We start from the raw sequence: 12,808 nt of genomic DNA on the forward strand, positions 1-12,808 counted from the left end.
ATATAGGTTTTTGTGTGGGTTCTTGGAAGGAACATTTACATACAGGAGGCTTCCATTGTGAATAGTATGCTGAAGAATTCTGAGGTGTGGCAGTGCTGACTAACACACATAGCTTTTCATTTGCCAGCTGACTTATAATCAATAAATTAAGTGGATACATGTAAACTGGAATAAAAAATTATCATCTCCCTGAGCTATTTGCCATTTTACCACATGATACGTAATTAAAAATACCAATATACCAATGAAGTTTTAGAACTAACATTCACATGTTAAGAATTAGTACAAAAAAATTAATTTTAAAAAAGGTATTCAAATAGGATTATCATCAATTTCAGCATGCTATATAAACAAGAATCTCTTTTTTTGGTTTTTTGATTTTTTTTTGAGTTGGTGTCTCACTCTTGTTGCCCAGGTTGGAGTGCAATGGCGCAATCTTGGCTCACTGCAACCTCCACCTCCTGGGTTCAAGCGATTCTTCTGCCTCTGCCTCTCGAGTAGCTGTGATTACAGGCACCTGCCACCACATCCAGCTAATTTTTGTATTTTTAGTAGAGACGGGGTTTCACCACGTTGGCCAGGATGGTCTTGATCTCCTGACCTCGTGATCTGCCTGTCTCAGTCTCCCAAAGTGCTGGGATTACAGGTGTAAGCCCATGCACCTGGCCAAGAATCTTAGAATTTTAACTATTTCAATCTTTTATTTAAATGATTACTATTCAATTTACACGTTGGAGTCTATAGCAGGGTATTTTACACATTCGACAAAATCATACTTTAAATAATTTTTATCAAAAATCTTACACATCATTTTTAGATATGGTTCAATAAAATGGTAGTTTTCTGAGAAGACTCAACATTCTTCTCCGTACTGTCACTATTTGCATTTCTAGATCCAGCAGTCAGACTTGAGTACAGTATTGTGTATTTCCATTTCATTCTTTTTTCTACCAGTTACCAAAAAAATCCCCTTTAAAGGTCACTTTATACTACTTTTATTGAAGTGGTGCAATTGTTAAAGATTTTAAAAATGATATCGTTGATATTGATTTTTGATAATTAAAATTTAGCAAAAACTCTCATTAGTTTTGCTGTGGACCAATATCTCCTCCATTTTGCTTTAAATTTAATTTGGATTAGGTAAATATAAAGTTAAATATATAAGATTAACCATTCCACTGAGGTGATGATCAAATTGATCATCTAAAAACCAGAAAATCAGATGAAATTCCAGGGAGCAAAAGATAGAATGAATAATTTTTTTCCGGAATAGCATGTGTTTTTCGTAAGTGATGTCTGTCTCTCTCACGCTATTCTTCATAATTGCCCACAGTAGTTATTGAAAAATACATAGTTCCATTTTAAAATTCCATGTGATTCACTTTTATATTTCCTATTCAACTTTATTTTTGCAAAATGCTGATTGTGACTCAGCACTCACAGGCTTTACCCAACAGGCCTACAAATCACTCATTAAACTGTTTAGTAAGATCCTCTCATTAAACTGAACTAGCATAATTGCTTATTTATGTTGGGAAAATGGATCCCTAGCTCTTATCATAAGTAAAAATCAAATGCTTTAAAAATAATAAATGTGAAAAGCAAAACTTTGAATATTTTAGAAAAAAAGTTATAAAAGGAGGATATCTTTATTCTTTCGAGGCAGGGAAACAGTCATTAAAATCTTCACAAAAACAACAAAACCTGAAGGAAAATATTGATGAATTTAGTTACATTAAAATTCAAAACTTCAGATAAGCAAAAATAGAAAAGTCTTAAAATAAAAAAGTCACAGACTAGAAGGGGGTACTTTGATGCATATTACCAAGAAAGGATTTTTACCCAGCATATTGAACAGAAAAGTTGTGACAATCAATAAGTAAAATCCCAACAGCAAAAGGGACAAAATATATGAGCAGGCAAGTTCCAGATGTGAAAATTCAAACAGGTCATAAACTTGCAAAAACTGATCGTTAGTAATCAAGTAGATGTAAACTAAAATTATAATGGAGCACAATTTGTTATTCATAAGATTGGATTTTTTTTTCCTTAAATCTGAAAATTCTAAACACTGGCTGTGATGTGCAGTAATGGGAACCCAAGCACTTATAATGGGAGATTCCATTGTTAAAACTCATTTGGAGAAGAACATGGCAATATGTAAAAAGCAGAGAAGTACACATCACATGACCCAACAATTCTAGACATAAATATGAGTATATAAAACTCAGAAATATTTTTACACTTAGGTATGTGAAGGCATGTGGGCACTGTACCAACTATACTAAAAATCAGAAAATTATGAGAATGGATGAATAATTTTTGGCACATCCATTTAAAGGAAGACTCTACAACAATGAAAACAAATGCCTAGAAACACAGATGTCAACAGGTATGAATCTTACAAACACAAATATAAATTTTTGTGTAAATTAAAATAATGTAAAACTAAATAATGTAAAATTAAATAATGTAAATTATTTTATATCAATTTTTGTATCATATAGTTACTTTGTGTTCTATTAATGTTTGAAACTATGACTTTATTAGTATTACTTCCTCATATGTACTTTTTTATATGAACAAAATATAAACTTGCATAAATATATGTATGATACCACTAATACTGGGTTTATAAACAAAGAACACAATTCCATATATTGGTTAACAATAACACGTATGTCTTAAAAAATTAAAAGAATGCATGAAAATGTGAACGTCAAATCGAGAATATTAGTCATGCTCCCTGAGGAAGATAGATGTGCTTAGAAAAAAGTACATAGAAATTTTCCATTGTGTAAGTAATATTTTATTTCTGAAGTTGGGGAGCAGATACACAAACTATATCACATTCTTATACATTTTTGTGTACATAAAATATTCAAAACTGAATACAAAATAAAAACAAAGATGATAACCTGTGTTGTGGGTTGTGTTAAGAACAAAAATGAAGAGACAATATTGTGATGTTTTCGAAGGCAGAAACACCAAGTTTTTTTAGACTAAATGTGAAAATTACATGTAAGGAAGTAGTAGTAATAAAACCATGGTTTCTAACATTAATAGAACACAAAGTAACTATATAATACAAAAATTGATAGAAAATAATGTATAATCTATTTTATATAAAGTCCATGGATTTTAGCGACATTATAATTGCTTATATCAAATTGTTTATAAAGCCCTCCCTATTTTATATTATTTTATTTATTTATTTAAGATGGCGTCTCGCTCATTGCCCAGGCTAGAGTTCAGTGGCGTGATCTCAGCTCACTGTAATCTCCACCTCCTGGATCCAAGCGATTCTCCTGCCTCAACCTCCCAAGTAGCTGGGATTATAGGCAGGGTTTCACCATGTTGGTCAAATTCCTGACCTCAGGTAATCCTATGACTAGGCCTCCAACAGTGCTGGGATTACAGGCATGAGCCACTGTACCCAGCCTATTTATTTATTTTTAAGGCAGGATCTTGTTGTGTCACCCAGGTTGGAATGCAGTGGTGCAATCATGGCTCAGTGCCGCCTGGAACTTCTGGGCTCAAGGGATCCTCCTGCCTCAGCCTCCTGAGTACTTGGGACTACAGGTGCACCACCATCCCTCTTGGCTAATTAATTTTTATTTTTCTTATTTTTGTAGAGATGGGGTCTTACCATGTCTACAAAAGAGAAATTATAACTCATTTTCAATTACAGACCATCCAGGGTGGTCTCTACCTCCTGGGCTCAAGTAATTCTCCCACCTTGGCTTCCCAAAATGCTCCAATTACAAGCATGAGTCACCGCACTGACTTTTCCAAAATGGTTATGGTACATCCAATATTCTAAATGTTAAGGAGGGTAAAGAGAAAGTAAAGGAAGCAGGCACACTGAGCAATTGTCCTGGGATTTGGGTCATCTTCCCAGCCCTAAGGATGCGAGTCAGGGGGGCCCTGGGTTGGTCTCCATCAGAGAACATATTCCTCACCCACCCCTCTAAGCCATGGGCTACAGCACCAGCTTCTTAATTATAATACACGATAATGAAAAACCTAGTGTGAGAACTTCAGGAGATAAAACTTACAAATTAACTGGTTTGACTGGTGCCAAGAAAGATCTTGTTTGAAATCTGTCCCAGAGCTCACCAACCATCTAAAAATAATCATCAAAATCAATGACAGTTAATGAGCACATTATAATTTCTGGTGGATAAGTTCCTGTGCCCTTGACAGTCCTTTCCACATCACAGCCATGTCCCAGGCTCTCTAGGAAACACATTCTTCAAGCTTTCCTAGCACTTCATGGATTCGGTCTGGAGCCACTCATGGTCTTTGCTCTGGTCTCAAACTTCCAATTTCAATTTGTTTTCTCATAGCTGGAATCTGTCTCATTATCCACCTGTTTCAGATCGAAACCCATGTGGAAGGTCTGATTTTAGTTTTCATCCTTAGCTACTGTTCTGACTTGGATCCCCTGTAGCCTACCTTCTGCAAACTCAGGCCAGTCTCCCACTTCCAAACCAGGCTAGATCCTAAGCTTTGAATCTCATCTGGCCCAGGAAGGACTTTGGATGCTAGTAGAATTTAACGCCAAGGAATGTGTAATGAAAGGACCAACTTTCACAGGTATAAAAACATTTTAAAGTAGTTTAGCAATCCTTTAAAATTAGCTAGATGAAACCATATATATTTATCTTTTAATTAACTTTTTCTATGTGAAAATCTCAGGTTTGAGTCTTTATATTAAAGCCATGTTTTCCCCCTTTCATTATCATTTTCCTCTGTAAAAGCTGAATAAATTTTACAAGAAAATATGGGCTTCTTAACCTATCATCAATGGACTTCTTGGGATCTATATTAAGAGCTGTATTTCAATATAATTGATTTTCTTTTTAATCCTATGGATTTTATGTACTCAAAAACTTCATTACGGGAAACAGTCCAAGGGCTTAACAAGACTCCTACGCAGTGAGAAGTGGCACAAAAGGATAAAGGAATCAATGGAAGTAGAAGGTACTTTGCAAGCACAAAGCTGAGACATCTAATCCAGTGTTGGGAGGTCAAAAGTGAGGGCTACAATAAGACCTGAAGAAATTCTTGAGATTCACCTGGCATAAATAGGGAGAGTGAGGAAGGCAGTGGAACACTCTTTGCAAAGCACACAAGCTGGAAAAGAGCATGGCAGATTTGAGACTTGAGAGAAGCTCAACAGAGATAGGACACAGAACAGTGAGGAGTGATGTTTGGCCAATAAAGTGGAACAGTAAGAAGTAACAGTAAGAGAATGGGACAGGGATGAAGCTCAGGAGGGAACCATGGACAAATATTGGAGAATTGGATCTGTGTCATGTCAAGGAGTATGGATTTTTTTTTTTTTTTAAATAAAAAGCGATGGGTTTAATCAGTGGAGTAACACAGATTCACACATGAGGAAAAGTTATCTGGCTATGGCATAGATATGATAATTCATGTGATAAATTCTTCTTGATACTCAGAAATGAAAAGAATGAGTGTCACTACTGAAAAGTTGGTATGCTTTGTTTTATCACATAATAAGTGATAACATCAGATAGCAATCTATGGATCTTCTCTTTTTGCCATGAAAAGTACAGAGCTAAGATCCAGATCCTGTGTGAAGAACCATCTTCAGCATAGGTTATCTGGTAAAATTATTTCTGTCTTCTTCATTATTTACTCATTCTCTTGCAATTCTAGAAATAAACACAGTCATTGCAAATGACTTTTGAGAAAGAGGTAGTCTTTATATAATCAATAAAAGTTTTAAATATTGAAAATATTAAAGTATTTGCAGTCATCAATAACTTGTACGATTATGGAAATTTCAGCTCCATACATATGTGTGTGTGCGCGCGCGTGTGTGTGTGTGTATATATATATATATTTACCTATCTTACATAAATTTACTTCCTTATGTATTGTTAACAACAAGATAAGTATTATTTTGACTTAAAGTTTTGGAACTAATTTCAGTAACAATGAGAAATACATTATTGCTCGGAGAAGTCTGCTGACCTGAGTTATTGCTGGCAACCCTTTGTATCTTTTCAGAGTAAAACACTGTGAGATGGGGTCAGCGGCTTTTTCCAATGTTGTTTCTTCTGGAACAAGTTTTGGTGGTAGCATCTTATCCCAAGGAACATCTTCATAAGCTCTATGAAGTTATTAAATAGAAACATCTTATGAAAAGCATATTCAATTGGTAAAGTTTATAACAATATTATACTGTGATAAGAAGAATCTGAAGATGACGCCGAGGACCCCTGCCCCTTGGTGTGCATACCGTATATAATCACCTCCCCTGGACAGTAGCCAGAGGAAGTGATTATGATGAGATAGTACTCCTGTGTTATGTGATTTTATATGCCCCAAGAGATTGGCACATGTAGTAAAGGTCCCTAATCGGTTGAATTTGAGTTAATCAAAAGGTGGGATTGTCCTGAATAGGCCCAATCTAAGCAAGCAAGCTCCAAAAAGAGACACGAAACAGCAACACATGCTCTTTGTCTGCCCTTGAAGAAACAAATATCAGTCCTACAGCCACAATGAATGGAATTCTGTCAACAACCTGAATGATCTTGGAAGATGAGAACCCAGTGTCAGCTGACACCTGGATTCCAGCTTTAGGGAACCCTAAACAGTGAACCCAGTTGGAATATGCCTAGACTTCCGACCTACAGGACTGCCAGATAACAAAAGCTACTAAATTCCTGCAGTCTGTCACACAGAAATAGAAAACTTACATACATCTTACAGTTTCCAAAAAAATGCTCATTTGACCTTCAGAGAATACCATTAATTTACAAATAAACTATGGCTTAGAAAACTGATTTCCTTTGCTTACGGTCAGCTATTGGTCAAAGTCAGGACTCAAATCCACATAATCTGCCTCCTAAGATTCAGCAGCATTCCCAGTATTCCACACTAATGCAGCCAAATTGCACAAGTTTTTTTTAGTGTGGTTGAAGGGCTTCAGCCATCCTATGAAATGCAATTATTTCACACACACACACACACACACACACACACACACACACACACACACACACAAATATGGGGATCTTCGGAGTTTTGAAAGTTGTTCTTTTTCACAGGCATATATGATAGACACGGTGAAATCAATTCCAATTTGATTGAGTGAAAACCTTACAACCCGCATTCTAAAGACTATATTATGACAAGATGGATGGATCCCCAGAACTTCTCCTGCCCTATCCAAACTTAGTGTGAAACTTGATCTTTCCATTCTCTGGACAAGGCATACCCTTCCAAAAAATCCCCTGTCAGTCAAGTCATTTTTAAAAGAATTATCAGTGATTCTCACTTCCTCAACACATATTTGTTCAGAGTTGACTATATTTCAAGTCTTGTGCGAGGTGTTTATGATACAAGAGTGAACAAGAACCAATACAAAAATTGTCTCTACCACCTAGGAATGCTGTGAAAATTAAAAAACATAATATTGGGAAAGTTAAATAGATCAGCGATGAGTCCATAGTGTTTTTGTTGTGTGTGAACACATTTTGAACTTACTTATCTTCAAAGTAGTATCATAGAAGTACTAAATATAACAAGATATTTTAAATCATAGCAAAGTCTTAAATGTTTTCTAACATATCTGACTAGCATTGTATGTAAGAAATTAATCGGTGAGCTCAATGAAAACTTAAAAGATACCTCACTGTTTGAGCCTCTGATAAATTTCATAAATATTTTAGGAATTTTCCATGAAGGTAATAAACTTTTCCCTAAGGATACTTTTATATGTTTCAAGATAAACTACTTAATACTCTGATTTGATACTTTGTCTTATAATAAAACTTTTCCATTCTGAGTGAAGTATCATGTCCTTAATCAAAATATTAACTGTTTCTGAGATGATCACAGAAATTTTTAAAATTAAAATCAAGACAAGAATACAATGGGAAATAAACCCAAAAGTGAGAGAGGAATTTAGGGGCCATTTAGTTATCAACCTTCATTTTTAAGATGAGAAAATTGAGACGAAAAAGAATGGAGGATGCCAAAGTCCCACATTCAGCAAGCAGGTATGTTTTGAGCCCTAGAGTTGGATTCAAGATGACTGATGAACAAGGCTTTTTTCTCATGTTGTTCTAATACTTTGAAATCCAACTTCATATCATGTTTTTAAATGTTTTCATAACACCCCTGGGATAGTAGGCATTCATACATGTGTTTCATGACACTATGTTTGGTCATGGGTATACTTTCAATTTGAATGAGAAAAAAAATGAAGTTGAAATGTGAAGCCTGTCTGAAGTGTTCAAAATACGTGAAGAAAAAAGAGTGGGCAGACATGAAGTGCTTTGAGGTCCACACGTGTTGTCATTTTTTTATTCTTTTTGCTGCCTCTCTTTCCCTCTTCATCCATTTCTCTGTGCCATGCCATGTGTTTTGGCCTTCACTCTATCACTCTGCTGAATTCTAAATCCACTAGTAAGCCCCATTATCCATTCTCAGGCCTCATCCCACTTGACCTATTTGCATCATGTGAACTGGCATTCATTACTCCTTCCTGAACACATCCTCAATATGCCTTCCAGGACCTAGACTCTTCATCTTCCTCCTGCCTTACTGGTTGCTCCTTCTCAGTCTCGATTGCTGGCTTTTCCTCTTTCTTTCTCTTTTTTAACGAGGTGCAAGGACTCAGTGCCCTTTGCCTGTCTGACTACACTTCTCCTTTAGTGTTCTCATTCAGTGCCATGGCTTTACATACCTTTCTATAAGCCATGACACCCAGGTTGATTTCTCTAGCCCAGGCCTCTGCCTCAAACTTCAAATCCATATTTCACGCTGCCTACTTGACATATCCATTTGGTTGTCTAATAAACATCTTTATACTCAATGTGTGTAAAACTGACTTTTCCGCTGCCTTCACCCTGTTACGAAATGGCAACCTCAGTAGATCCAGCTGCATAGTCCAAAGGTTTAGAATCATTTTTGAGTCCTCTTTTTTCCAGATTCATCACAATCAGAAAATTGTGTTGACTCTACATTCAACATACATCCAGAACTCAACCGTTGCTTACAAATTTTTCTGCCAGCACTCTCCCCCAAGATACCATTATCTCTGTCCTAAATGACAACAATAACCTCCTAACTGGTGTTCCATCTTCTCTCCCCTGCAAAAATCTACTTTGAAAACAGCAGACACCATGATTGCTACCTTCATGTACAAGTCTGATCTTTCAATTTCTCTGCTAAAGCCTCATGTCACTCAGAATGACAGTCCAATTGCTTAAAGTGTCCCACAAGATCTGGTTCCTAGCACTTCTCTGACCTTTCCTTTTGCTACTCCCTCCTCTTACCCTACTGTTACCCTACTCCAGGCACCCTGGCCTTTTGTTCTTTCTTAACATCTTAAGCACACTTCTGACCTGGGCTTTTGCTCCATATTCCTTCTTCAGGGAATAGAGTCACCCCAAGTCTCTGCATGGGTGCTCTCTCAACTCCTCCAAATTTCTGCACACCCCTCAGCACCTGGGGAGGCCTCCCCACGCCTCCTACTTATTACTGAAGCCTGCTACCCTGTACATGTGGGACTCCTGATCTTATCCTGTTCTACCTTTTCTTTGCAGACTTATCCGTCACTTTCTAAGATATAGTCTGTTTACTTTCTTAGTGTATTTGCTTATTATTGTCTGTTTCCCTTTTGATATGGTTTGGCTGTGTCCCCACCAAAATCTCACCTTGAATTGTAATAATCCTTACCTGTCTAGGGTGGGGCCAGGTGGAGATAATTGAATCATGGGGGCAGTTTCCCCCATACCGTTCTCGTGGTAGTGAATAAGTCTCATGAGATCTGATGATTTTATAAATGGGAGTTCCCCTGCACAGGCTCTCCTGACTGCCACCGTGTAAGATGTAACTTTGCTCCTCCTTGCCTTCTGCTATGATTGTGAGGCCTCCCCAGCCATGTGGAACTGTGTCAATTAAACCTCTTTGCTTTATAAATTGCCCAGTCTCGGGTATGTCTTTACCAGCATTGTGAAAACAGACCAATATACCTTTATAATGAGAGATCCTGAGAGCAGAGATCTTTGCCTACTCACTGATGTAGCTCATAGTCTAAGACATAGATTCATAATAGGTACTCAATATATTTGTTGATGGAGTCAATGAATTCTCCCCTTTAAACTTTCTCTGTCTTGACTTTCTAGGATGCTGTACTCTTATCCCCCTTTCTCTCTCTTTGACCATTTACTTTCTGTTTTGGTTTTATTCTTCCATCAAGCATAGGTGTGCCTTAAGACTCTTCTTTCAATGTTTATTTTAGCAATCACTATAAGTAAATGTCTGTGTTTGATGTTCTCTGGGTCACTCATGAGATCCAGAATATTGTAGACATAAAGAGGATGTGTCATGAAGGAAAAAGAAATATATTCCAAAATCAAAATTCCACTGGGAAAACTGCTTACTTTTGTGTAGAGGACTTGTAAAATGAGTCCTTTGCATTGCATTTCTTGTTTGTTTGAACAAGTGGTTCACTTTCATCCTAGAAGGCATGAACAATAAGTTAAAAGAGACCAAATATAAATGGAAATTGCTATTGTTTTCTAGTCATCATGTTTTCTTTTGGGTTCCTCTTTCTTCGTATTTCTTCTTTCACTCACCTCTTGGATTGACCAGATTTAACGCTTCCCTACTTTTCCTCTCCTGTTTAAGGAATTTACATTGTTTTATTGTCATAATCATTAAATTAAAATTCACAAAAAGTATATTAAAGTTAATGGAAAGTGAGAATTTAAGAGAAACCACTTGAATTGGAAATATCTGCAAATACATAGTTTTAGCACAATGTAATTAAAACATTTTTAAAACATATTGTCTTTTCTTCTAATAACTTAAGGAGATCAGTTATGAGATACTTTTCTCTATCTTCCAGTTATTTTATCAAAATTAATTAACTAATTATTGTTATAATAATTATTATCTTTAATGGTTACTATTTATTTCAATTTTCAAGGATATTTTACCAATTCTTTGCCTCCTTTTGCTTTTTTATTGTACTTGTTTTTTCTCCCCTAGCAACTTGGTTCCATTTTGTTTTTGCTGAATTTCAATTTTTGTTAATTCTTTCACAAATGTAAACTTTTTCTAGTTCTATGTTTTAATTCACCCCCAGTTTTGAAAAATGTTCTAACTTGGGTTTAAAATTCTAGTTCAATTATAGTTATGATCTTTTTAGTAACAAATTTATCTAATTGATTTCAAAGATGTATTGTTGCTTTTAAAATACACTGAGTTTAATTGTTTGCAGGTATTCTGTGTTTCTCCCCTTTGCTTATATTTAGGACACTATCTTTGTCTTGAGATTTTTTACAGATTCAATAGAATTTGTTTAGGAAAGGATGTATTTTTGTTCATCTGGCTTAGGACTTGTTATACTTCTTTGATTTAACAATTCATGACTTTCATCAAATATTTCTCCATCTTTATCTATTTACTGTCAATGAATTGTAATTATTCTCTTCTTTTAGAATTACTACCAGAAAAATATTGGACTTTTCATCCTGTGGTTCATGTCTCTTAATTTTGCATTGGTTTGTCTCTAATTTCCGTATATACCTTCTACTCTACCACTATTAACTTTCATATTTTTAAAATGTATTTGTGTTGATACATAATAGATATACAGATTTGGGGGGTAAATGTAATGATTTGATACATTCACATACTCTGTAAAAATCAAATCAGACTAATTGGAATATCTATCACCTTAAATATCTATCTTTTCTTTATGCTAGAAACATATGAATATTTCTCCTCTAGTTATTTTGAAATGTGCAACAGATTGTTGCTAACTATAGTCACCCCACCGATATATCAAACACAGTCTTAATTATTGAATCTAACTGTATATTTGTACCCATTCATCAGCCTCTCTTTATCCCCCCTCCACACTCCCTTTCTTGGCCTCTGGTAACCACCAGTCTACTCTCTATCTTCATGAGATCCACCATTTTAGCTTTCATATATCAGTGGGAACAAGCAATATTTGTCTTATGTAGTTGGCTTATTTCATTTAACATAATGACCTCCAGTTCCATCCGTGTTGGTACAAATGACAGAATTTTATTCTCTTTTATGGCTGAATAATATTCCATTGTATGTACATACTACATTTTATCTACCCATTCATCCACTGATGGACACTTAAGTTGAGTCCACATTTTGCCTAATGCGAGTAGGGCAGCAATAAACATGGGAATGCAGATATCTTTTTGATATATTGTTTTCCTCTCTTTTGGATATATACTCAGTAGTGGAATTATTGAATCATACAGTATTTCTAGTTTTAGTTTTTTGAGGAACCTTCATACTGTTTTCCATAGTGGGTGTACTAATTTACATTTCTACCAACAGTGAATGAAGGTTTTCCTTTTTCCATATCCTCACCAGCATTTGTTATTCTCTGACTTTTTGATAAAAGACATTTTAACTGGTATGAGATGATATCTCATTGTGGTTTTGATGTGTATTTCTCTGATTGGTGATGTTCAGCATTTTTTTCACCTGCCTGTTGACTATTTTTATATCTTATTCTGAAAAATGTCTATTCATATGTTTTGCCCCTTTTTAATCAGTATATATATAGCAAAAGATATGAATAGACATTTTCAGGATAAGACATAAGACATACATATATATACACATAGCTATAGAGTTGTGTGAGGTCCTTATATACATTCTGGTTATTAATCCTTTGTCAGATGGGTAGTTTGCAAATATTTTCCCCATTCTGTGAGTAGTCTCTTCACTTTTTTTTTTTTTTTTTTTTTTTTTTTTTTTTTTT

At 35.4% G+C, this 12,808-nt stretch overlaps 1 protein-coding gene across 1 annotated transcript in view; it reads right to left on the reverse strand.

The window, feature by feature from the left end:
• SPATA48 (spermatogenesis associated 48) overlaps nt 1-12,808 on the reverse strand; it is a 64,119-nt gene that overhangs the window by 20,272 nt on the left and 31,039 nt on the right. Inside the window, exons 3-5 of the mRNA XM_025380747.1 lie at nt 10,431-10,507; nt 6,007-6,145; nt 4,059-4,126 (exon numbers count right to left, since the gene is read on the reverse strand). Of these exons, the coding sequence (XP_025236532.1) occupies nt 4,059-4,126; nt 6,007-6,145; nt 10,431-10,507 (284 nt within the window). The remainder of the gene's footprint in view (nt 1-4,058; nt 4,127-6,006; nt 6,146-10,430; nt 10,508-12,808) is intronic.

The sequence above is a fragment of the Theropithecus gelada genome, chromosome 3 (assembly GCF_003255815.1).
Source record: "Theropithecus gelada isolate Dixy chromosome 3, Tgel_1.0, whole genome shotgun sequence".
Taxonomy (NCBI): domain Eukaryota; kingdom Metazoa; phylum Chordata; class Mammalia; order Primates; family Cercopithecidae; genus Theropithecus; species Theropithecus gelada.